The following is a 25,859-nucleotide window of genomic DNA, read 5'->3' as shown; positions in this document are numbered from 1 at the left end:
TGCCATTTCAAATGCTTATTCATATCAACTTTGCCAACCTATACTCAGAACCAGACTCAGAAACTGATGGAGTAGAAGCATTATTCAGCATTAGCATGTCAGACCAAAATAAGATTTCTTTAAAGTTTGTTAAATGGTTCCAGTATGTGTACACCTAAAATAGGCTCCCTAGGTAGATTTCTGCACTTGGCGATTATATCTTGATGAAACAAGGAAAGGAGTAGTTGTTATCAGATTGACTGATGCAAAAGAACAGCTGTTTTCTTAATCACACTGGGTTTCCTTCAACAGAAAACTCTGTCTGCCAGCTTCTTTGGCACAGAGGTCATAGAAAGTAACCGATTTTGACTCTGGATTTGATAAAGCTAGTGTCCCTAAAAGCTGGTTGCACTCCACAAATTATTTCTGTAAGTCCCTTTGCCTCATAACAGTGTCACAACTGCTTCATACTTATAAACAATGTACGTTACCAGAGAGATCAGGCAGACAGGGTAAAATAGACATTGAACTGTCTGCATGGGCAGAATTTCTGCACCTACAGCACTGTCAGGGAGTCCTTGGACTGCGAGCTAAGACTTGGACAGTGGGAAATCACTCAATATTTTAAAAATAAATTTTGAGGCGTTTGTTCACTAAAGATTACTTAGGCTGATGTGACAAAGAGCTGGTACTAATCTGTCTGAGGAACCTCTGTCCCGGGGTGATGGCAGTAGTCTCAGTAAACATTGTGAGCACAGTCTTTGTGATGTCTTTCCAATGGGCCTCTTTCCTTACATGGGCCTGGAATAGTTGTTGGCTTAGCTACATGAGAGCTGTATGTCTGTTCCATGGTATGTTGTGGTGTGCTGCTAAATCCCAGAGACTAAATATGGGAGCAAGCAACAGCCTCAGATTATCTTGGATTAAAATCAAGATTCCACTCTTTAAGAGCCAAAACTGCAGTTGGCAACCAGCTGTGATGAAATACAGTAGGGCAGTGCATGTCCGGGATTTCCACAAAATGTCAAAAGACTTTCTGAAACATTACAGAAATGAAGTGAAATTGACCATCAAATACTAAAGTGAGACCATCATTTCTAATACCATGTTGGCAGGATTGCCAAATTTCAGGATGAATCTGCCAGAGTAAGCCAATGCAATCTGTAAGCAATCGTAGCAGTTTGTCAGAGCTAAAGTACAAGCTACAAAATGTTGTGGACAATTTTTTTCCATGGAATTTTCAGTGGAAGTGAAAGTCCATGGCTGACTATGGCTAAAATGTGTGCAATTTTTTGATAACATCAGAGTGGTGATGTGTGGCTGTTGCCACACAGTGTAAAGTAAGTAACTTACCCAAGGCTGACTTTACCTGATAAATGGGTTCTTTAGAAGAAAATCCTTCTAAAGGTGATAGTTTCCCATCTCCCCCGTACAAGATTGTAAGCTTCTTTGGGAAGGGGTCTTTTTGGAGTCACTAGGTTTTGAGCATATTATGGGTGCTACTGGAAATTAATATATAATAATCCTATGTGCTTCTCTGGCAGACTGTAAGAGACAAGGAGTATCATAATGCAGAGCCTATGTTTTTGTGTGGAAATTCTTGACATGTTCCTTCTTACAAGATTTGAAAATGTGAAGGAGTTGTTTCCATGTGATTGTCCATAGAATCGAATCCAGACATCAGCACTGCTGGGAACTACAGCCTTTTGGTGTTTTGGTAGAAGTCTAAAGCCCTGCCTCTGTGGTGGGAGAAGTGTAGCAAGTCTTATTTTCTGTCTGGATAAAATAGTTGGTTTGTTTTTGCATAGTTTTTTTATGGTTAATTGTAAGCAATTTGGGATGGGAGTTGAGAGAAGTGTCCTTTCCGTTGTAATGCCTAGCAGTGGGGGCTTGGCATGGCACCTCTCTCAGTTTAATGGAGTGCTCTCAGTTTTCATCAGGGCTGTTCTGAATCCCTTAAGCAGGACCTACAGAACACTGACACTGTCCCAAAGTCTCTTGGGATATTGCACATATATCACATCATCACTACAAGACAACTTTATCTTGGAGGATAAAGTTGAATAAGTGGCATCATTAAGGAAAGTCTGTTTTACAGAATGACCCTTTAATTTTTCTGAGGTAAACTCAGATCAACCTGGGGGAAGAGAACAATTATAAAAGCCGCTTTTGCTTTTTTGACTCTTAATGCTAGTGTTGGCTGGCCATGGCCTCACTATTGGCTGAATGATGACACTTCTTTTGGAAGATAATAGTTTCTGACCATAGCTATGCTAAGAGCTTCTTAAGGTATAGAACATGGGTGCTGAGAGGGGTCCCAAGGGCTGAGAGTTGCTTTAAAAGGTAATACAAATCTGTGGGAAATGCAGCCATATCCGCTGACAACTTTGGGATTGGGAGCTGCTAAATAGCTGCAGAGAAAATGAAATCACTGTGGGTTGCATGTAGAGGTGAAAGAGAAAACTCTTTATGCTAATAGAAGTAAAGTACTGCAGAAAATTAAGTGTCCCCAGTGGAGCTGCTCCATATTTACATGGGTGTAACTAAGAACAGAATCTGCTCCAACATCTTAGTACTTGAATGAATATATAGATGCCAATACAGTGTGAACTGCTTGTTTTATAATAGTTTTCCATCTTAGATACATATATAGCACCATTTTGAAAAACTTGAACACTCTTGATATGTGGCAAACATCTAAGCGCACTCCATCTCCTGAGTCCTTGCTGTGTTTCCTGCTTTATTTCTCCCCTTTTCCAGAATAAATAATTTTCCACTAGAGTCCAAAAGCATCCAGGCTGTGTCATTCTCAAATACAAATTTATCACATACCACAGATTTCCAAAAGGAACCATTATGGCATATTTTGTAAATAATACATGTAGTCTTACAAAATCAGTACAATTTCCAAAATGCATGTTTTCCTTCAGTCAACTGGATGAAAGATATGTGTGGCAAAATGTATATCATATACTGCTCCTGGGGGAATTCTGTGCCACTGCGCAATTCAGAACATGCGCGAAGAATTTCCTTTCCCCCACAGATATGGGCTGCAGTGCTGCTAGCCACCACTAGAGGCCGCTGGCCCTGCAGAGCCTAGCTCACACATAGAAGACACTGCTGGGGGGAGGGAGCTAGAGGGATCCTGGCCCCTGCAGTTCCCAGCATGCCCTGAGGGAAGGAGAAGGTGGCGCACAGGAATCTCCGTGCAAGCTTGGGACGGAGCATCAGGCTGTTTCTCCCTCTGGATCCCTGGGCTCTGGGGGGAGTGGGTGGGTGTCTGGGCTAGGGGAGGCACGCATGGCTGGCTGGGGGTGAGGGGCTGTGGGCATCTGGACTGGGGGGGGGCTGTGACTGGGCTCTGGGCCAGAGGGCCCCACAGCTGGGCTTGGGGGGTTTGCAGGTATCTAGACGGGGGGGGGGGCAGGGCTTGGCTCTGGAGGAGGTTGTGGGTGTTTGCCCCCCCGGCTGGGCTCTGGGCAAGAGAAACAGGAACTGGGTTGTCAGAGGGATTTCTTTAACTCTCTACTCCTCAGGGATTTTTTGTGTGTCTGTATTGTTATAGACATACTTGCTGACAGGTATTTTGAAATAAATTACCAAAATAATTGAAACTGGCGTGATTAAATAGTGTTATTTTGACACATAAAATGTGCAGAATTTTAAAATATTGTGCGCTGAATTTTTAATTTTTTGGTGCAGAATGCCCCCAGGAGTAATATACATACCAAGATGTTTATTCTACAACGTAAACAGTATGCTCTAAAACATAAGGCCTAAAGAATAACTCAAGGCTAGATTGTAAATTTACAATCTGCCCTGAGTGAAGAGTAACACACAAATGCACTGCCCCAAGAGCAGACCAGGGAGGGAATTGTAACTCTGTGTCATAATTCACTCTCTAGCTCTCAATTTATTCCAGGGGTAAATAATCTGCTACTGATAAATACTTTGCCATGCTGGTTGGTGTATTGAGGAGGTATGTGGGATGAAGCCAAATCTCCACTCATTGTCCACCCCTTGGGTTTGCTCAAAACTGGGTCCAGATTCTCATACCTTGGCAAACTAGCCTGAATTTTTCACTTTTCCAATAATAACCAGTTAGATTTTGCAGGATTTCAAATTTTCTTGTAAATATTTTGCACTGCTTTAGGGGCTTGAATTTACTTTAACAGGTTAAAGCTTTATTTTAAAAATGTGATCATATTAATATTAGAAGGAAAACTTATTTTTAAAGAGGTATGAAGTACATCATTGATGTTATTATTCCTTAGCTTTTTTGTTGCCTTCTTGAAAGATCACTAAATGGAAAAAATGAAGCCAATTCATATGACTGTAGCATTTCAAGAAGCCCATAAATGCTGCTCTAGTGTTGGCTGGTTCTGTGGTTTGTGCAGCTTGCTGTGCTAGAAAGGAGATGAATGTGGGTTTGGAAGGAAGCTTTAGCTTCATTGGTAGTGTCGTCATGGTACGTGTCTACTAACTACTCCAAATTATACTGGACCTTTCAACAGGAACTTAATTGTTATGGGGAAATGGGCAGCACTTACCAGAACCAGGTTTCTTTATTAAAAAGAAAAAGAATAGCAATAGATCTGGGTAGGTTTTCCTGAGCAGTGAAAAGGGTGCGTGGTATAGATATTAATGGTAGAAAATGTTTTCTTATATGTCATGCTGCGGAGGTGTTTGTTTCCACACATAAAAGTATATTTTTGAACCCTTGCTTCCTGAGTGAGAAATGAAAAGCTTTTGCTCAATATATTTCTTTTCACACAATGGATGTTTTTGTAGATTGACTGAAACAAGAATTTCGTCAGACTTGCCTCTGCACTGAACAATCAAATGCACTGATCTCTAATGATTTTTCTAACAGATGGGTCAGGGAGTTTTTGAATGAAGAAAACAAAGGCCTGGATGTTCTGGTGGAATATTTGTCATTTGCACAGTACGCAGTCACGTAAGTAAAACATGGCTTTTGTTCACCAGGGTTCGCAAAACAAAACAACATAGTGCAATATAGATAGACTGGCAGAGAGAGTAATATCTAGTCAGATGCTGTGCTATTCCTGTAAAGTTGTTTCCATTGCAATAGCTTGGCACAAAATTATGTAGGTTCCTGAGAATCAGAGCAAATGGCAAAATTAGATCCCAAATGTTAGATCAGAGTATATTGCAAAGAGAAGGAAAACAAAAAAAATGTGCTGATATATTTATGCAGTCCGAGCCAGAGGAGGATTAGGGGTTTGTGTGGCCATGAGCCAGAGCAAGTAGGGGCCCCTCCCCACCCCATCTGCCTGCAATCCCTCCTGCCTCCCCTCCCTCCCTGGGGTCCTCCCCTGCTTCCTGGCAGGAGTGCTGGGTTGGCAGAGCAGGGCAATACCCCCCATACTCCAACCCTACTCCCCGGCAGGAGTGCCAGGTGGGTGGAGCAGGGCGGGATGCAGATGTGCCCATTGTTCTGGGGGGCCCCCAATTGGTGGTGGCCCTGGGCACAGGCCCCGTTGGCCCAGTGTCTAATCCACCACTGGTCAGATCATTTTTTTTAAAGATTAGTCACATCTGTTTTAGCTTGATCTCCTCTGAGTGGGACAAAATACAATAAAGAATGAATACATTTAGCATTACATCCAGATATTCGCCTAAGAAAAATGGCCAATTTTTTGCCTTCCTTTCCAAAAGTTTCTTTTAGATCCCACTGTTTGTGTTCCTTCCCTCAAATATCATAAAATCATGTAGTGGACATTATATTCTTAAATATTAATCAATAACTTTATATAGGCAAGGTTGAACTAAGTACACCCAGACAATTTTTTCAGCCATGTTGTATTATGATAAACTAATTCCTACGAAGTTCAAAGCAAAATACCGTATATACTTGTTCATAAACCAACTTTTTTTTAGTAAAAAAGGGATGCACCAGAGAAGGGTGTCGGCTTATGAACCGGTATAGAGAGGGAGAGGTGGGACACAGCCCCTCCCCCTAACAGAGGGAGCAAGGAGAGGCAGCACAGCCAGCAGAAGGGAAGAGGTGGGGCCAGAGTCTCTTCGCTTCTGGCCACGCTGCTCTCCTCTCAGCCTCCGAAGCAGCTGCAGCTCCAGGGCTGGCAGGCTGCAGCCGTGCGGCTTGGCCCCATCCCCAGTGCAGGCTGTGGCCGTGCCGTCTGGCCCAGCCCGCTGGAACATGCTGCAGCCGCGCTGCTCGGTCTGGGTTGCCGGAGCAGCTCCAGCCAGGCCAGAGAAATCCTCCCCTGGCCCTCTCCAGATGGGAAGGGATGGGATGGGGAGAGTGTGGGGGTCCCAGGCTAGAGGTAGGGTCATGTGGGGGTTGGTCACAAGGGTCGCTCCCCTGACTCCCAGCTTCTCCCTCCCAAAAATGTCCCACCAGTTGTTGTCCCGGCCCGTCAGGGTAAGCAGCTGGCGCCAGGACACTTTGTTTACTTAGGTTTACCTCTGTGCCTGCGGACGCTTGAGGTAAACAAACCATCTCGGCCCACCAGCGGCTTATCCTGATGGGCTGGGAGCCAAAGTTTGCTGACCCCTGAATTATAGGGTTGGCTTATGAACGGGTTATAAAAATTTTCCATTTTTACTTATCCGTCTTGGGAGTGGGGGAGGTCGGTTTATAAACGAACCAGCTTATGATCGAGTATATACGGTACTCACATAAACTAATTCTTACAATACTCTTGTAAAGCTGGGTAGGTATAATCAGATCACTTTTATGGATAGGTAGATTTCAAGAAAGAGAATATCTATTAAAAGACCACTCAGGAAGTCAATGGGAAAACTAGGAATAAAAAAGGAGTCCTGGTTCCCGGTTGTCTGACCTTACCACTAGACAACACTTCCAAATATATTGTTATTTATTCTGTATTAAAACAATGCAAAGTTGGAAAAAATTATTATGAGCCAATGTAAATCATTGTATCCTCATTGACTGAAATGGAGGTAATTAAAACAACTGAGGATATGTTCTCACATACTCACAGGGTTTAACTTCATTATATTTAGGCTTGGAAGGATTAGATTTTTGACGGTAAGTGTTGGTAAGTGTCGATTTCGTCGTATGCACACAAACCAACAACAAAAAAAATCCATCAGTAAGAATCTGAATTTACAAATAGGCAAAGTGATAAAATTGCTGCTTGAGAACTTATTAGAGTTTGATTTAAGGATATTTACTTTGTGTATATTGTCACGGGATGTTGTGAATTTGTGCATTAACAGTTATAAAGCTTTATGTTTTTGAATATCAATGTCCAGTGTCATAAAATAATTATTGTCTGACCCCCCCCTTCTATTTTCCTGCAACTGTGAAAATTTAAATAGATAAAATATTGTTTTAAAATGCTTAAAACTCATAATTTTGTGCAAATAGGAAAATTTAAATCAATAAAAATAGAAAAAAATCCTTAGAATTGATCTCTGGCAAAATGGTAAAAAAATAAAAATTGAAATATGCCAACCCTAATTACATTGTACATATAACTTCTTATATGAAATGAATGTGTTAAGAAAAGATAGAGCTGCATACGCTATTGTACATGCAAACTCTAGCTAAGTGGAGCCAAAGTTTTATTTTTAGATTGAATACATGTGTATATATATTATCATTGAAAAGAAATGAGACTTTTGGTGGAATTATAATAACATTAATTAAGGAAAATTATATATTTTAAAATATTACTAACACTGGAAAAACTGCACACAGCTTGTTTTAAAGATTTTGTTCCTAAAATTGTATAAGTGGAAGCAAGTTAACGTGCCAGAGTTTTTTTTTTTCCCCTCTAACATGGTAAACGTAAGTAATAACCTCAAAAAATGTAAGAGGAACAACCAACTCTTGCTTTAAATGGCAACAAAATGGGTAAGGAGTCAAAAATCAAGAAAATCTATAATGATTTTGGTAATGTATTACATATGGTTCAAGATTAGCCTTGGCCAACAAGCCAGTATAAATGCTCAGTCACATATTGATTGATGAAATTAAATTAATAGCCACACCTTGTATTGGTTTATTAAAATAAAATTAAGACAGCTTTGAGCTTCCCCCTCCATTCTCCACGGCTGTTAGTCATCAGCAAATCAGTCAATGTTGTATTTTTTTACACTGAAATAAGATTAATTCATGGCTGTTTGATTCTTCTTAAATTATATCCCTGTGTTGCTCATTTCTCCTTTTGTCAAGTTCCAGATTTGCTGCAAAATGTACTTGAATCTAGCACTGTGTTCCAGCTGAAGGGAAATTGTTTTGCGTTGTTTTTTTAGTTTTTTCTTGTAATCTGTTGGGACCTAGTAAATCTGCAGATGTTTAACAGGAAGGAAAAAAAGCTATGTACATCTTTTTTTGTGTAAGCCTACATTGGAATTTCTATTTCCTTTCAGTTTTGACTTTGAAAGCTTGGAGAACAATGTGGAAAACTCAATGGATAAATCCAAACCTTGGAGCCGTTCCATTGAAGACCTGCATAGAGGAAGTAACTTACCCTCGCCAGTTGGCAATAGCATTTCCCGCTCTGGCAGGCATTCTACTCTACGGTAAGGCCATTTAATCAGGGAGTAGGAACTACCTTAGAAATGTGGGTGCCTGAGTGAGGAGGATCGTGTTGGTTTTAAAGTTATAATAATAATAATAATAATTTGCATTTGTATAACACCTTTCATCCCTAAGACCTGTACAGATTCGACATACGTAGGAAACAAAACGCTTTGCACTGAAATGCAACCAACTTTCAGGTGGAATGAAGCAGTAACTTAACAGCACACAGCAGCTCTACGCAACAGTTGAGGGGATTAAGAGAGGAATATATTGTCCATTTTCAATGGCAGAGTAATTGAAGCAATTGAATAATGTAATTATTCAAATTAGAATGTAGCTAGCACACTGGGTGCAATCTCTTCTCTTGCAGACAGTGCCAAGGGCCAGGCCTTCATATCTAACATCTCATCCAAAATGCAGTATCTCCAACAGCACATTGTCCCCTGAACATCATGCAGGAGCACTGTATCAAAGGGAAGACCATTTCCCTGTTGCAATATCACCATCACCTCTGGCAGCACTCTGAATTTTGCTTTGAGGTCTCCCATTCAGGAATTGAACACATATTCACCCTATTTAGTTTGTGATATCTGACAGGATAACCGCTGAAGAAAGCATAGATGGTGACTATTTTATATATGTTCGTGCTACATGGATACTTTTTAATGTTACGCAACATAATGAACAGCAACTTTAGGGTACCAATATATAGTCAGTTGTGTCAGCAATTCAATATGGCAGACGGAATTTAATGGTCTGTGGTTTTCAGTTGTTTGGCCCCTTTAGGATATTTCTGGTTAATATCAGCTATTGAGAGGATAAAGAAACTTGGAATCACCAAGTATTTAGTAATTTTTTCTAGATCTTCCACTTGAAGTTCACATTTGACTTGCCATGTACTGCTAGGTTGGGCTTTCTTAGTCCCAGATCAGGGGATAAATGGATGCACTTCAAGCTACAGCAGCAGTTGGAATGGATCTGAAGTCTAGAAGATGTAATTCAAGGATTTCAGAAGGCTAAAAGGAGAAAAGTAGAGACTTGGAGCTGGACACAACCCTTGCTGAGAATACACAGAATTGTAAAATGAAGTGAAATCAAGTTGGCCCAGGGGACAGGGTTTTCCTGAAAATGTAGCACAGGAGAAATCTTTTTTATTCCCATTGATGCACCGAATTATTAGAGTGGGTAATTTTAATCTCCTCTAAAAGGTACTGTCACTGTGCCTGGTACCCCTGAGAAGGCCAATATGACACACCCCCTTATGCTACTTGTGGACTGCAAAAGGATTTTAGTATAGGCATTTAATTCAGAGTCTGGTATTTATCATTCAAGAATGTTATTTTAGGTGGATTCTAGTCCTGTTCTTTGTCACTGGGAGGTGTGTGTGACGAGTATACCAGGAATGCATAATTCAGGTGTGCATTACATGTTGCTTACATTTTTTCTCTTCCTTTCCTCTCGTTTCCTTCCATCCTTCTTTCCTCTTTCACATATCCCCTCTTTCCTCCTCCTCCTCTTCTTTTCCATATCACCTCCTCCTCCTGTGCATCCTTCCTTTCTCCTCTTCTCCCTTTTCCAAACCTCCTCCTCCTATCCTCCATTCCTTACCTTTTCCTCATCCACTCTCATCCGTCTTTCAAAATGCCATCAGATCGGTTTCTCTGCCTGAACAACTTCAGTTCAAACGCCGCCAGAGCTGCTTTTCACCCAACTGTCTCTGGAGCGGCTTCAGTTTACACTCTGCTGGTGAGGCTTCAAGCCGGAAAATCTCGTAAGTCACAGGTGTCAGGTTACACCCAGGAGAGCTGCGTAGTACATGGTAGCAGGGTATTTAACTGCTGCTCATGTTTTATAATATGATAACCACATGTCTTAGGTGAGGCACTATGCCAAAAGTGGGGGTTCCCAGCTTCCGAAATGTGCAGTTATCACATTATAATTCATATTTCAAAGTGTAGTTTGGTTCTGTTGGGTTGAAAAAGAAAAAATAAATTTGAAAGTTGTATTTTGAAACAAACAGTTGTTTTCATGTGAATAGTTTTATAAGATTTATTCATACACCGCAAAGCCATACTTGTTGTTTAGAGTATTGCATAATTTAGTATTATTAATAGTAATAGTAAGAACAACAGCGGCTCAAACTCTGACTTATTTGTACTTGGACCTAAGGAGAGTTTTATTTGATTGAGGACTTCAGGATTTGTCCACGTAATGATACGTAATAAAAGCTTATTTCAGTTGCATCTGAAAACACTGTAGGACTATAACCAAGTAGGATCCCAAAGCCCCTCTCCAGTTGCTGTATTCCGGGCGCTTCATCCTAAACGATGCACCTTTTTTTTTTTTTTTACAGGAAAGCTGCATTTTAGGGAAATAAACTAACTTTCAAAGCCTTTTTAATTAGAAAAAAGTTTTTTTTTCCTGAAACAGACTTTTTGCTGTGCAAATCAGCAGCACCTGACTTATGTCAATTTCTTTACAATCATTTTTATTATTATCTCTGTAAGATGGCAGGCATCTTGGATTACACCTGTTCCAAGGGCTTGAATTATTCCTAACCATGTTTAACTTGTATAGGTCTTCAAAGCTTAGCTGAAGCTGTTAGGGTATGTCTACACTGTGGTAAAAAACCTGCGGCACTGAGTCTCAGGGCCTAGGTCAGCTGACTCAGACTCTCAGAGCTTAGGCTGCGAGGCTGTAAAATTTCAGTGTAGGCATTTGGATTTGGGCTGGAGCCCCTGACTGTGAGACCCTTCCCGCTCGCAGGGTTTCAGAGTCTGAACTGCAGCCCGAGCCTTGTGAGCCCAAGTCAGCTGACCTGGGCCAGCTGCAACCATGCCGCAGGTCTTTTATTGCAGTGTAGACATTCCCATAGGGTCCTGGATTGTCGTTATGTTTAGTTAAAATACAATGAATCTGAAATAAAAACCAAACAATGTTGTGAAGTAGGTGTAGGACCAAATTCTGCCCTCCACTGGTATAGGCCAAATTTATCCCTGTTGTAAATCCCTCCTAGTTGATAACATTGTCTTTGTCTTTCTTTCCATTTGTTTGTCCCTGTCTTATGCATGGCCAAGATTATCCATCACTTTTCAAGTTGTTACTTTAATTGAATTTCTGCAGCTCTTAGTCAAATTCTGCCTAATTCCAGTCTCATAACTGTTTCCATAGCAACTAGTATATTTTAAAGAGGAAAGAACGTAGCAAGACTGGGGACAGAAAACACAAAAATGGGGGCAGAATAAGAAATGTATGTGGCTTAACTGAAATATCTGATAGAGAGTGGTGCTTTAGGGATTTTATTGTCACTTAACTGGGATGACAGCATTACTCCCACTTGAGAGTCATGCTCTCATTTCAAATTTAAGCCAATACAGATTCTTGAGCACCCCTCTCCATTATGTATTGTGTGTATGCTGAATAGGCCAAATACTGAGGTCTTTACTTGGGTTGTACTCAGACAAACTTCATTTCTATCATAGGAATCTATGGAAACTTTCCTGAGTTAAAAAGAAGTAAGAACGTCAGGAGTTGACTGTATCCTGAATATATTTTATTTTTGTATGTATGCATATGTATATAATTTGGAGGTGATAAGGTTCCCTCAGAATCAGTTTTCATTCAAATTTGCACTTAGAACAGGACTAAAATCCCTGTATCTCATGTTCTGATGATTGAATTTAGTCTCCAAATTTAACCCAATCACTATTCATGGGCCTGTACATCTGCAACTTTGAAACAACTGGAAGAGTTCTTTTCCTTGTTTAAAAATGGTACATGGGGGGAAAAAAGTTGTTCTTGGATCAAGAATAACATACATTCTATTCCACCTGGAGCAAATGTTTATAGCCCAGCTAGAGTGGAGATGCTGATAGGCCTCAGTTATTTCAATGTTTGTGGGTGCTGCCATTTTAAAATATTTTCTAAGCCTCCCCTTTTTGGGAGTATCCTTCCCTGCCTTTTGTAGAGTGCAAGCTCATTATCTATCAGTCAAGGGGATCTAGTTATGGAACCAGAGGGAATCAGGTGAATCCAGAGTCTTACCAACATCAGAATGACACAACATTGACACCCCCTTCTATCCCTAAATTCCTACTGCCCCCCCCCCACAAAAAAAAACCCTCTACCCCAAGCAGAGTTTTGACCCCAGAAATAGAGACGTGCCAGTGACTCCATGAAGTCCACTAGGGACTTGCTTTATTATTATTGATTTTACGTGAAGACCCTCATGGTCACGGGTGGCAGTATAACCCTAATCTAGATAGGTGGAACTGGGAAAGCTGAATAACAATACAGTGCAATAGGCCTCATTCACCAAGGCACTTAAGCACATGCCTAATTTTAAGCACATAAGTAGTCCCACTGAAGTCAATGTGTTAGGCATGTCTTTAAATACTTTGCTGAACTGGGGTCTTCATTCACTTTATATACATGAGTTTGTTGCACAGGTGTTTTATAGTTGTCCATGAAGAGTCTGTAGAAGCTGCATGAATGGCTTGTAAATGTTAGACTTGCTTACCAGTTTGACTGCTTAGGGTTCAATCCTGCAAAGTGCTGAGCAATAAGCTCCCTTGGCAGTGTTACTGGAGAAGCATGGGCCTGGAGACTGAACTAATCTCTCAACCACTAAGGTCTCCAGGCTGTCTAGATGACAGATGTGGGGATCTGTGCTGTACCTCATCTATGGCAAATAAACCAGTCTCTGAAGGTGTCAGCTCAGCACCTTTCACAAGAACTAAACTCATTAACACATTCTTAGTAAATTCAATAAAAGTAAAGAAATGATTGCACTAGTACTGAAGTGGTCTGTTATTAAATCTAGATGAGGACTAGATGAGACTGGGGAACCTTGGCTATAATGTATAATCAGCAACAATTTCCTTTCCCTCAAACCGGCTTTTTCCATATGGATGCAGTGTAACAAATTTGGAAATATTGGGTCAGACATTCAAACAGCAGACATCAGCACAAGTATAAAAACAAAGTAGCCCAGCCACAGATGACCTCCCCCTCTCCCTTTGAATGTCTAACTGTCGAAACGATTATAAACTACAGGAGCATGCACTTGGTGAGGGTCCCTTTTTTTCTTCTTCAGAAACAACTTTTTATAGGTTTTCTTTAAAAGAGGGGCAAAGGCAATAAAAGAGGAACCATATGAGTTTAATTACTAGAGTAAATATACTATCAATGACATAATTTTTGACGTGCAGCAGAGAGGAAATCAAAACCAACAATCATCTGAATGTTCACATCAGCCTAACATTTGGTAACAAGAAATGAAAAGAAAGCAATAGAAGCTCAGGGCATAACCTCATCCACCCAAGTTTGGTTCAGTTCTAAGTGAGGGGTCTGAGCTATTGCCAGTATAGTCTAATGCTAGGAAGGCAACAAATACCATAGGGCAGTATTACAATTGCCACTAAATAAAAAAAATACTGATTCCAGTGCATAGAATCAAAGTAAAGAAGTCCACATGCTAAAGCCATCACCAGTCTGTCACTTAAGTCTCTTTGAGGCAAGTAGCATTTGATATAGGGAGCATATGGGAATCAAGGGCAAAATTCCATTCTCCAGTCTGCAGTATGAATATCTTCTCTGCACTGCAGCTTTCTATTGCATATTCTGTACTTGTTCCTCACCCTGCAGAGCCACTAAATTCAATGAAAGTTCTGTGAGCATAATGAGTATAGCATGTTTAACAGTGATCCATGGTGTGGAAGATGATGGGAGAGGAGAGGAGGCAGGGATATTGCCCTAAGTGGAAACCCAAAGCACAGAGCAAAAACACAAAGAGTGATGCTGGAGTAAACCCACATATCAAACTAGTCTATATCAGAGTGAACTGGATAGCTCACTATCTTTTGGCAGAGAGGTGGACCAGATAACTTTTCCGTCACCTTTTTGACTAGCCGTAAAAAGAGTTTTCTTCTAGAGGGGAATCTCAAAACAAACATCTGCTGGTTCTTTTTAGCTGCAGTTTTGCCAGATACAGTAAAGATATGTTCATACCTGTTGCCTACAGTTGTTGTTTATCTAGCATGAATCTCTACAAATTGAATGTAGAGGCTTTAAGATCCAGCTTCGTAAATGTGCTCACTAGGTAAGGAGTGGAGTAGGCATCTGGAAAGGCACATAAGTAATTAGGAGCGTGGGTCAGGAGATTTCTCAGACTGAGCAGATTTCTTTTCAGGTAGTCTCTGGGGGAATATCATATTTATATAATCTGTAGGCAGTGGGGGCCCAGAGTAATCCCAAGAGCTACTGAACTTCAAAATATTCTCACTCCCCAGACTCCATTTCTTCTGGCACTCTAGGCAGCCTGAAATTCTGGATCCTGCCTTTGTTCTCCAGGTCATCTTTTATTAGTATAAGGAGTGTTGTTTCCATCTGTTACATCTGACAAAAAAATCTATAGATATTTAAAGGAATTTTGGAAATGCAGGAAAAGATGCACTGGATTTTGAAGACTTTTTCCTAAAAATGGTATAATATAGATAACAGTAGGTTTGATTATTAACATCCAAAACGTAAATCACTTGTTCTTTCTTTAGTGCCTTGAAATAGATGTGAGAGAATTACAGAAAAGATCTCTACATAGCTACAAGTAACTTAGAACATTATGTTGCAGCTTTTTCTCCATTTTTAACAAATTTATGTACTTTAACGAATAAAGGCAGCTGTCTTTAATTTCCCAATTCATGTTCAAATGGAGGCTCCAAAAGGGAAGTATTTAGTCACATTGATAACTTTGTGCCACACAGAGCTATGCATTGCTTTCAATTCCTGTTCAGCATAGATCTGACCCCTAGCTAGCATATAATCAATTTATATTACACTTAGATAGCTTAAGTTCATTATTTGGGCAAACTGTGAATTTCCCACTTTGAGAATGGAAGGAAAAAGAGCCTAAGCGTTCAGCACTGGCAGTTTCTGAACACAGTCACAACTGTTTACTCAAATAGGCTATAGAAAACCATGCAATCAGTGCTAAATGGTGGGTAGAATTAACCCCTTAATATGTTAGTGTATAGGGCCAGGTGCCCTTTGCAAATGGTGTCTGCTTATTAAAACAACCAGCAATGCAAAGCAGACCAGGAATAGAGACCGTTAGGGTGTTGACACATCGAAGCTCTCGTTGCTCTGGGGTTGTAGACAGAAAGGAGTAAGCAAGATAGCTCTAGTTTTAATGTATGAAACTTTTATTATGACAGCTGAAACCACCCAAAAGTTGCCTGATTTCATATTTCATAATAAACTTTAGGTCTGATCCTGTAAAGTGCTGAGTACCCCCAACTCCTGCTAAAAGTCACCTGTCTGAATTCAGGCCTTGAAACTCAGTATAGGTTAGCTCAGGGGCGGGCAAACTTTTTGGCCTGAGGGCTGCATCAGGTTTTGGAAATTGTATGGAGGGCTGGTTAGGGGAGGGGGCGTGGCCTGCCCCCGCCTCTCCCCCCCCCCGCTTCTCGCCCCCTGACAGCGCCCCCTTTCCGCCCCCCCCCCCCCAGGACTCCTGTCCCATCCAACCCACCCTGTTCCCTGACTGACCCTGGAACCCCCGCCCCTGACTGCCCCCCGCTGCCCCATCCAACCCCTCCTCTCATTCCTGACAGCCCCCCCGGGACTCCTGCCCCATCCAACCACCCCTTTTCCCTGTCCCCTGACTGCCCCAGAGCCCCTGACCCTGACTGCCCCCCGCCGCCCCATCCAACCCCTCCCTCCCTCCGGATTACCCCCTGGAACTCCTGCCCCCATTCAACGCCCCTGTTCCCCGCCCTCTGACCTCCCCGACCCCTATCCACCCCCTCACCCCCTGACCACCACCCCGAACTCCCCTGCCCTCTATCCACCCCCCCTGCTCCCTGCCCCCTTACCGCACTGCCTGGAGCACCGGTGGCTGGTGGCGCTACAGCCACACTGCACAGCACAGAGCACCGGGTCAGGTCGGGCTCTGCAGCGGCGTTGCCCCAGGAGCTCGCAGCCCAGCCGCCCAGAGCATTGCGCCGGCAGCGGGGCGTGCTGAGGCTGCGGGGAAGGGGGAACAGCAGGGGAGGGGCCGGGGGCAAGCCTCCTGGGCCAGGAGCTCAGGGGACTGGGCAGGAGGGTCCTGCGGGCCGTAGTTTGCCCACCTCTAGGTTAGCTAAATGCTTACAATTTTTCAAGTGAACTTGGGTCCTGTTTCTATCAAGCCTGCATCCAGTTTCGAGTGAATTGGAGCTATTTATGTTTTTGGGTTCCTTTTACCTCAAAACTCGGGGCCTGTAAATTCATGTGAATTGAAAGCAAATAAAAAGTTTACACAAGCCCCTGAGAACCAAAACTGCACAGCTCTGACCAAGCAATAGAACTTTGCTTAACTCTCCATAGCTTATCACTTGACACTCATTTCTCACTAAAGCCGCCATTTCTTACTCTTCTAATAGCATAACGGATGCAGCCATGGAAATTTCTGAGACAACAAGGTAGGATGTGGTAACCCCATAGCACAGTGAATTCTAAGAGGCAATTCCTGATACAATTTGCCATGACACAAAGCTGGCTTAGTGATTTTATTTCATACGTATTAATTGAAGAAAGACTTTGCTTGTATGTCTTTCCATTGGAACGCATGTGGCAGTCCTACAACAAAAGCATGATTTTTTCCTTCCAAAGGCTTTTTTCCTTTCCTATAAGGCTGCATATGACACTGGGAAGCTCATGGAATTTTCAAACAAAATGAACTGCAGACTTCATTCAGACTGTGTGTACTCTGGAGAGCGTCTATCCATGGCACCCATTTCCCTTTAACTAGAGATCTGATCCCAACTGGAACTGAAGGAAGAAGATGGGAAAGGCAGAATTAAGGCAGTTATAAGCCCAGACTCTCTGCTCTGAGCACACTATACAGAGGATGATGCAAAGAACTGACTACACAAAATTAGTGTACTATTTTGTCTCTGTATGCAACAGCTGTACAGACAAGTGGAACCAAATGTGTAATATTTAAAAACTAACTCAGAGAATTGTAATACTTTCCTGAATTAGGTGTCCTGCACAATATTTTATATTTATGAATGGAAAATTTAGCATTAGATGGGATGAGAGCACCAGTGATGCCAACTTTTGCAATTTTACCACAAATTTTGTGTTATTTGGTGTTTTTCTGAAAGTTCTGGCTCCTGGAGTCGTGTGATTTTGTGAGAACCTCATCTTTCACTTAAAAAAAAGGTTGTGGTCCTCATGGTTGAGCAGAAAAAATTGAAAATATGACCCCTCACTAAAGACTCAAAAACCAGAGGGCCAGTAAAAACAGCTCAAAATGTTCTTTTAAAAAAAATCTCAACATTTTAATCCAATCTCATGATTTTGGAGGGGCCTGTCGTATGAGTTTTGAATGTTTGGGGCTGGCAATACTGGAGCACCTTTCCATGCTGTTACTTGCAGTGGTATGAATTTCTTTAATTAGGTTAAAACTTGGTGTCCCAATCAGTGAAAATAGAGTGAACCTGACAAGTGCACAAGGAGAAGCTGCTAGCTTGAAGTGGCTGAGAAAGGTTGATTGACTTTGACCTAGTAGGAAGAAGCAAGAGGTCTTGAGTAGCCAAGAACAAGTAGATGGTCTGAGGTGGGTTAAGAGAAAAGGTCATAGCTGAGTGTATGCAAACAGCCTAGAGCATCAACGAGAAAATGCAGAGCTGGAGCAACAGAATATGTGTCTGTTTCCCAGAGCAGACAAAAAGAAACTGCTAGTCTAGGGCAAAATTAGAAGCTAGCCCTCCCACCCACCACATTGGCTAAAAGTTAGTGATTAGCTCAGTGTGACTGTAAGAATTTGGCTGCCCCTCATCAAGGAGCTTGGACTCTTTACTGTATAAATATGGTATTGTGAACAAAAGTAAAATCAGGCCTAGTGGTCTATGACAAATGGAAACGTTTTGGTCATTAGTTTTGCCTTTATCTTCATTTAAACTTATAAATGTTGAGGGTTACCATTTAAATCGAAACAAAGTTGTTGACTTGCAAACCATTTCTAGCTACATAAATATATCTAGGCTTCATAAAAAGTTGCCTGTGGCCTTCTACTGATTTTGCACTACCACAATAAAGGTGAGAAAATGCCTGGTGTGGATATTCTGGATCATTTGACTATTGGGAGTAGCTGTAAAAGGTAGTAACTAAACCAGTTTCCAGAATAACTAGGTTTTATTTCAGATTTAGAGAGACTAGTTCTTATTCAAGAAATTAATGGGTGACATATTTCAACTCCATTTACTGAAATGATACTGAGGATGAAAAATATTAGTAAATGAAGAATACTCAGAGCTTAGGAACACTGTACTTCGTGATTTTTTGGTCTTTGAATGTTCAGTGGATAGTAGCAATGCAGACTTCTATCAAAAATTAATAATTTACTTGAGTTACTGCAGTGAAGAAGCAGAATACGAGAAGGAGGAGAGAAAGACTGACATTACATGAAAAACACCTTTAGTCACATAAAGTCACATTAAAAACTTCAAGAATATTAAAAAATTACAACATATACACAAAGATATTAATAAAATAAAGCAAAACACATCTTAAGCAAACATTAAACAAGAATCAGTAAAGCATCATCATCACCTGGTTCACTCAAATATTGTTAATACACCAAGTCAACCCAAAAGTGTCCAGATTACAAGTCAGTCTGTAGCCAGGCCACAATCAGTGCATGGAACAGCCCTAGCACATCACACCGCTTTACAGTGGCCATTCTGTCCTGGTGATATTTCAAAGGCTAGTTTTGCTTGACCCAGCAAGAAGTTAGTCCGGCAGGAAACTGGCTGAATGAGAGCCCTGTATCTCACTCTGAGAACAAACAGGAGCGTGGAGAAAACCAGTCCCTAACTGCTAGAAAGCTGTTGCAAAAAAAAACCAAAAAGAGAAATGGAACGGGGCAGTGTAGGAGAAAATGAAACACTGTGTCTGAAGCCGAACAGAAGGGTCACTGCGCAGACACCTCAGGGGTAATATGGTGCACAAAACAACTGGTTGCTACAATGCTATGCAGGACGCTCCCCTGCAAGTCACTGGAGCACTTAGGAAGAGGAGGTTCGTGCAGCATCCTCCAAGCTGGGGACAGAGACATCCCCCCCAAGCTGCATCAGGGACATCAGAGATTGTGGCATAATGCTGCCGCACCTTGACACACATGCCATAGAGCTGCCTCTTGGTCAGGGTTACAAAAGGAACATTCACCAAACCCTTCCAGGACAACAATCTGACTGGTTGCACCAGGATCTCATCCACAGAAGGGAGACAACTAGTGAGGGGGACGCAGGAGTCCCTGCAAAAAATTTCTGCAAATACTGAGCAGCCCGCTGAGGGAGCACACCTGGAATTCAGCCAGGACCTTATTCAAAAAATGTACAGACCAGATTGTTGTCTAAACAGCAAGAGCTGTCAGTGACTTCCAGATTGACCAATTAGGAACAACCATGAGGGGCAGCTTGGTCAACCCACCCTGGGTAAAAGCCATAAACAGGCTTCTGGAGAGAACTTCAGCAGGAAAATATGGGTTAAAAAAAAGTGGCTTTTCCAAGAGCCATAAATTGGAAAATGCCTGGTCTGATTGCATGCTTTGCAGAAGTAGCCAGGTTATTAAAAGATCATTGTAGAATGGAGGCAAATCTAGCCTCTGTGATCGACCAGGTGCCAACAAAAGTAGGTGAGTGTCAAAGTCCATCCCCCCAGCCAAACAGAGAAGAGAGATGACAAGGGTTTTCCAGGCTTGTGGGGAGTCAGAATAAATATAGCAACTGCTGAACAGACTGCAGGTGAAGGACTGCCTCCCTGCTGACTAAATCAGTGAGCCTCTAGCCCCCTTCATCTTGGCAGGAACAGCAAATCAGGGTGCAACCAGTGGTAACTATTAATAAATGGTTAATAAGCCTCTGAATCTGGCCCAAAAGTCTCGGGTGGAGGGGGTCCAGACACATTAGCCGGTTCCACAAGATTGAGGCCACAAGATTGTTGGCAGTCAAAACCCACCTCCAAAAAAGAGAGTCCAGGAAGGAGCCAGCACCATTTCTGCAAATGCCCTTGCACCTTCTCCTTAACCCCCACCCGCTTCCTTAGCATATATTGTTCAGATCCAAAAAAGACCCCCAGCACCTTAATCCCAGAGGTGCCACTGCAATTGTTGAAATTCAAGTCCTGTAATAATTTGGTATTAAAGCGGTACTGGTAATCACAGGCAGGAATAAGGAGAGACACACTGACATAATGATGATCAGACAAGTGAGTGGGAGACATGGAAGACCAAACAAACATATTCACACTGGTCTTCATGTTATAAAAGTGATCCAGTCTAGCCCTTGAGACCTGACTGGGAGTAGCCTTCAGCTAAGAATATTGCCTAACAATGGGGTGAGAGAACTTCCAAACATCTACTGGCCCAAAGGTCTGCTTGAGACAATACAGTTTCCTGGCTGACTGAGGGTGTGGCTCCTCATGGTTCATGTCTAAAACATAATCTACAGTGAAACTGAAATTCCCTCCCAGGACAATAATAGTATAAGGGTCACAGCCAAGCAGCATGGGCAAGTGTTTGCAGGAAGGACAAAATCTCGCCTCAGAGTAGGGGCATACACAGTAAAAAGATTTTTAAAAATAGTGACAATACAGGTCTCCACCTGGAGGAACCGGCTCTGCACAATCTCCTTCACAGAAAGGATCAGTGCCCCTGCACCCTGGAAAAAGAGAACAGTTACCCCAGCAGTGACATTGGAGCAGTAGTTTGAGAAAGTTTTCACTTCCCATTCCTTCAACCAGTTCCCCTGATTGTGAGGGTCTCAGGGCACTTCTTGCAAAAGGACAACATCAGCCTGTTTTTGTCTGAGAAATTCAAAGAGTTGTTTTCTTTTATGACCATCCTGGCATCTGTTAATATTTAGAGAGCCAAAGTTGAGCAGCACCATGAAGACTAAAAGCAGAAAGTCAAGCAGCAGAGAGAAACAATAGGAACTGGAAGTACTTTGAACAAGATGAGCTATGGGGAAGCCTGTATATCTTGAACAATCCATGAGCTTCTGGATCTTGCTCAGCAACGTTTTGAGATGGAAATGTTTCCTACGATCAACTGAGGTCTCTCTCAAGACAAGGGCAGTTGAATGAGCAAAGCACTGTAAGACATAGAAATAGCCCTGGACCTCAACTCCTGGCTTTAGTGCTGTCCAAAAAGTCACTAATCTCCTTCACGCTGTACCCAACCTGGCTGAGACATCAGGAACCAGTAAGGAGTCAGAGAGATCATCATCATCCTCTTCATCTCCCTCAGACTCCACCTGCTCAGACGAATGTTGAACCGCCACTATAACAGTCTCATCATTCATGAAGGAGGGAGATTCAGTGGGAGCAGCTGGCATGTCTGTTTTCCCAAGAAGGATAGGCAGTACAGCTTCAGGTGGGACACAGCATCATCATTGCAGCATGCAGTATTGGGGGCTTGAGGACTCACCATGCCAGGGAAAGACAGTACCCCACTGGAGCTACCACCCAGTGCAATGCTATCCTTCTAAGGACACACAGCTCCATCCTCAGCCACTGTCAGCAGCTCAGGGGCCTCCAAAGTCTTAGCCCCTGTTAGAAGGAGTCACACCTAAATCCATGTCATTGGTCTGTTCTTCATCCACATCTCTACAATCTCTCTCTACTCCCTATGCTGGGAGGTGCTCCTCAATCTCCAGGACTCGTTTCTGTCCAGGCACAAGTGATGGGATCACAGCAGAGGTTCCACTGTGAGGGCTGCTCCCTAGACAATGGCAGACCACCTATGGTGAGGAGGAGGTGACAGAATCTGGCAGTGCAGATGCAGGCTCTGTTTTCTGCTGGTCCCTTGATCCCCTAGTCCCCTTCCCATTATCCTGGGGTCCACTTTCTTACCATGGACCACTGAGCCAGCAGTGCCTCGGCAGGAACCCTTCAAATGAAATATTTCACCACAAAGGAAATATTTCATACTTTCAGAGGTAGCAAACACTATAATTTGCCCCATCTGTGGGGTGCTTTTAAATCAGGTTCAAGGAGTGTTCAGGGTTATTTGGAACCACATAAACCTGGTGCCAGAATGACATAACATGCCTCACCTCTGGCTTCTTCCATCCTAGCAGCAGAAACTACCTTCCCATAACAGGATAGAACATACACTAGTGTCTCATTGTGAAGGAAATGGGGGAACATTGGAAAAACAGAAGTAAACAAGTAAACAACACAGTGCAAGAGACAGCAGGCACATACGAAACCCCATGCTTAGGCGTCAAACTGCTAAACCTATCTGAAGTGGACCCATGGAGAAACCCCCCCAGTTCCCAAGGAAAAGGCGGGGGAACCAACCACACTCCTAAAATAAACAGCAAGTAACAAAAAAAAGCACAGACTAACAAAAACCCAGCTAGTGTACACAGCACACGCCATGCACAGCCTCACTCTCAGAAACTGCCACAATCCCGAGAGAGAGAGAGAATTTAAGTTAAGGCTAAACAGATTACATATGACTTTCCTCAGGCTGGCCACATGGTTATTGTTTTAAAAAGTACCAGTCATCATTAGACATCACAGAAATGTGTTTGTAATTCCATTCAGGCTGTGGTTAGAGAGAGATGGCTCTTAATTTTAAAAGTTATGATTATATATTGAAACTAGATTGACTGATACCAAAATCTGGCTTGCTCTCCCCCCCTTTTTTTTTAACATATAAACCAAAAAATGTGGGCTAAATTGTGAAAACTGCAGTGCCAAATGTGAAGACGCATGCATGTATTTGAGGAAGGCTTCTTTTTACAAATGATGGCAACTAGTAAACTGGCCATGTTTTATCTATGAATGTCTTTTTTCTCAAATGGAACCGCTCATTGTGTAATAAATATAATTTTTTCAGATATTTTAGTGGCATTAATGTTATTTAAATCACTGTTGCTATCTCTTCATTGATTTTTAGATTCTGTTCCTACATTTGGAGATCTGAGTTTGATAGTTTGAAAACAACAAATGTAATAAATGTTGGACTCAAACAGCCAGTTTACTGCAAAGACAGGCATGGAGAAAAAGAGATGCATGAAAATGGGCGAAAATCTGGGAGCTCAACTCTGAACTTCTTGAACACCCTACATGCCTATTAAACTCATGCATGTGCAGGGAATGTAGAACCAGACCATGTAGAAACATGCTTATGTGTGTTGTAGCATCCTTTCACTCTCAAATTACACTAACTGGTCCAGATATATGAATTCAACCATGTTAATAGCCAGTAGTGGGTGTGGTCTGCTGTGCGCACCCTGACCAAATGCTAAGATAAGAAGATGATCTTACTGCCACAAAATTTGTTGTTGTACATCTGCAGGAAGCAACACTCTCAGCAGCACTGGATATAGGAATACAGAATATAATCACATGACCGTGTCATCATATGACCATGTCATCATATGACCATGAGCAGCTGAGAGCAACATGGCCATTTAGCATGGAGGAGTGTTGCTACAACATGGATGGAGCAAAAAATCCACATTCCACAGGAGGTGGAATTCATGGTGTGCACAGAAAACACTGCTCCTCCAGATTACTGTCACAGTCCAGCTGCCAGATTAAGACACAAGAGTGAGTGCACCAAACTCAGTAAGTCTAAATGTCATATGGACTTAGATGTTGATGTGGCATCCACAGTTGATGTGCAAATATACACCATTATATAACTAGCTGCCAGTACCTGAAGTCAACAGCTACTCCCACCCTCACAGTCTGCCAGCTGACATACAATTCCAACTCCAAGAGGCTGTCAATGCACATCTGACACAATCTGTATCTTGCAATACTATGCTTCCCCTCCATGTCTTTAGGATGTATTTGTGTATGGTAACATAGGCTACTACTTGCCTCACTTAAACTGAGTAGTCCTGTCATGTCTCTTGTGTGTCCCTCTAGATAGCTGAAACCCCTAATTTAGCTTCTGGAAACTGCTTGAATTTTCACTCTCCAGGCTTGATTTTGCTCTCACACTGGTGTAAATCAGTAGTACCATTGAGGTCTGTAGGATTACAATAGTGTCTAAGGCCTTCTTTATGGATCTATTTTAACATTGGTTCAGCATGTGCTATAGGATTTTTCCACCACCATGCCTCCTTTCTACCAGACAGCACCCACTTATCCCATAGCACTTTGCATGCAGAGTCCAGGTGCATGGCTGCATGAGAGAGCACACAATGTTGCTAAACCTCTTCCATTCCTTTTGCACAGGTTTCCTGGCAATCCATGGGGCAATCAGCCCCTCTGAATTTGAGGGATGCAATTTGGCTGATACTAGACATTAATCTGCAGTGCATTTTTAGATTATCATGCTGTTGGTAGTTCATTTCAAAAGATTATCATGGCGATAATTACAATTTTCTCATTATTTATTCAATTTCTAAATTCACTAAGAGTGTAAGAATGTAACTGTGTTGTTCTTGTACATTGTTTTCTTACGCACGGCTCTTCAGTTTTGCTTTTGTCTGCAACCTGATATCTCATGAAGAAATGAAATTCGTGTTTCAGTAATGGTCCATGGAAATGGCAGATTTAAAGAGTTCCCTTTTTATTTGTTCCATTGACTCACCTAATAGGATTTAAGTTGGTTTACAAGGGTCAGGTTCTAATAAAAATAACACATGCTTCTGTTTTGGGGAAGGCTCTAGAAAGCTGGTTTTCCCCCCAAATACTTTTAGAGGACTTCATCTTGTTCAGCATGAAAGCCAGACATAATTTTTAAATAGAATCTGATCTCTAGATAACACAGCAGTGAAAATTATAGATATAAGGTCAAATTCTGTTTGTTACATATGTTTGGACTCATAGACATCCATATGATTGCTCACATGTTATAAAGAGAAGATTTTAGACCAGTGTTGAATTAGGGTTACCATATTTCAACAATCAAAAAAGAGGACACGGGGTGCCGCCCTAGCCCCGCCCCCTCCCACTTCCCGCTCCCCTCAGAATCCCCCTACCTGTCCCCCCCACCCTAACTGCTCCCAGGACTCCACCCCCTATCTAACTCTCCCTGCTCCCTGTCCTCTGACTGCCCCAACCGCTATCTACACCCCCTTCTCCCGATAGCCCCCCCAGAACCCCTGACGAATCTAACCCCCCCGTTCCCTGTCCCCTGCCTGCCCCAACCGCTCTTTACACCCCCTTCTCCTGACAGCCCCCCCAGAACCCCTGACCAATCTAACCCCTCGGTTCCCTGTCCCTTGCCTGCCTCCCCCCCCCCCACCAGGCCGAGGGAGAGCTGCGAGCTCCACGTGCAGCCAAACAAATAAGGCGCTGCTCTGCAGTGGAGGAGGGAGCGGGGGAGGGG

General features: G+C 42.3%; 1 protein-coding gene across 4 annotated transcripts in view; it reads left to right on the top strand.

Annotated features, from left to right (window-relative positions):
* The window catches only part of FMNL2 (formin like 2), a 270,726-nt gene that overhangs the window by 173,333 nt on the left and 71,534 nt on the right, over nt 1-25,859 (top strand). For all 4 annotated transcript variants that reach the window (XM_054044088.1, XM_054044091.1, XM_054044089.1 and 1 more), the window contains exons 5-6: nt 4,853-4,936; nt 8,365-8,517. In XM_054044088.1, coding sequence (XP_053900063.1) covers nt 4,853-4,936; nt 8,365-8,517 — 237 coding nt within the window. The remainder of the gene's footprint in view (nt 1-4,852; nt 4,937-8,364; nt 8,518-25,859) is intronic.

The sequence above is a fragment of the Malaclemys terrapin genome, chromosome 11 (assembly GCF_027887155.1).
Source record: "Malaclemys terrapin pileata isolate rMalTer1 chromosome 11, rMalTer1.hap1, whole genome shotgun sequence".
In the NCBI taxonomy this organism is placed as follows: domain Eukaryota; kingdom Metazoa; phylum Chordata; order Testudines; family Emydidae; genus Malaclemys; species Malaclemys terrapin.
The sequence above is the reverse complement of the archived record's forward strand: the minus strand, read 5'-3'. Positions and strand labels throughout refer to the sequence as shown.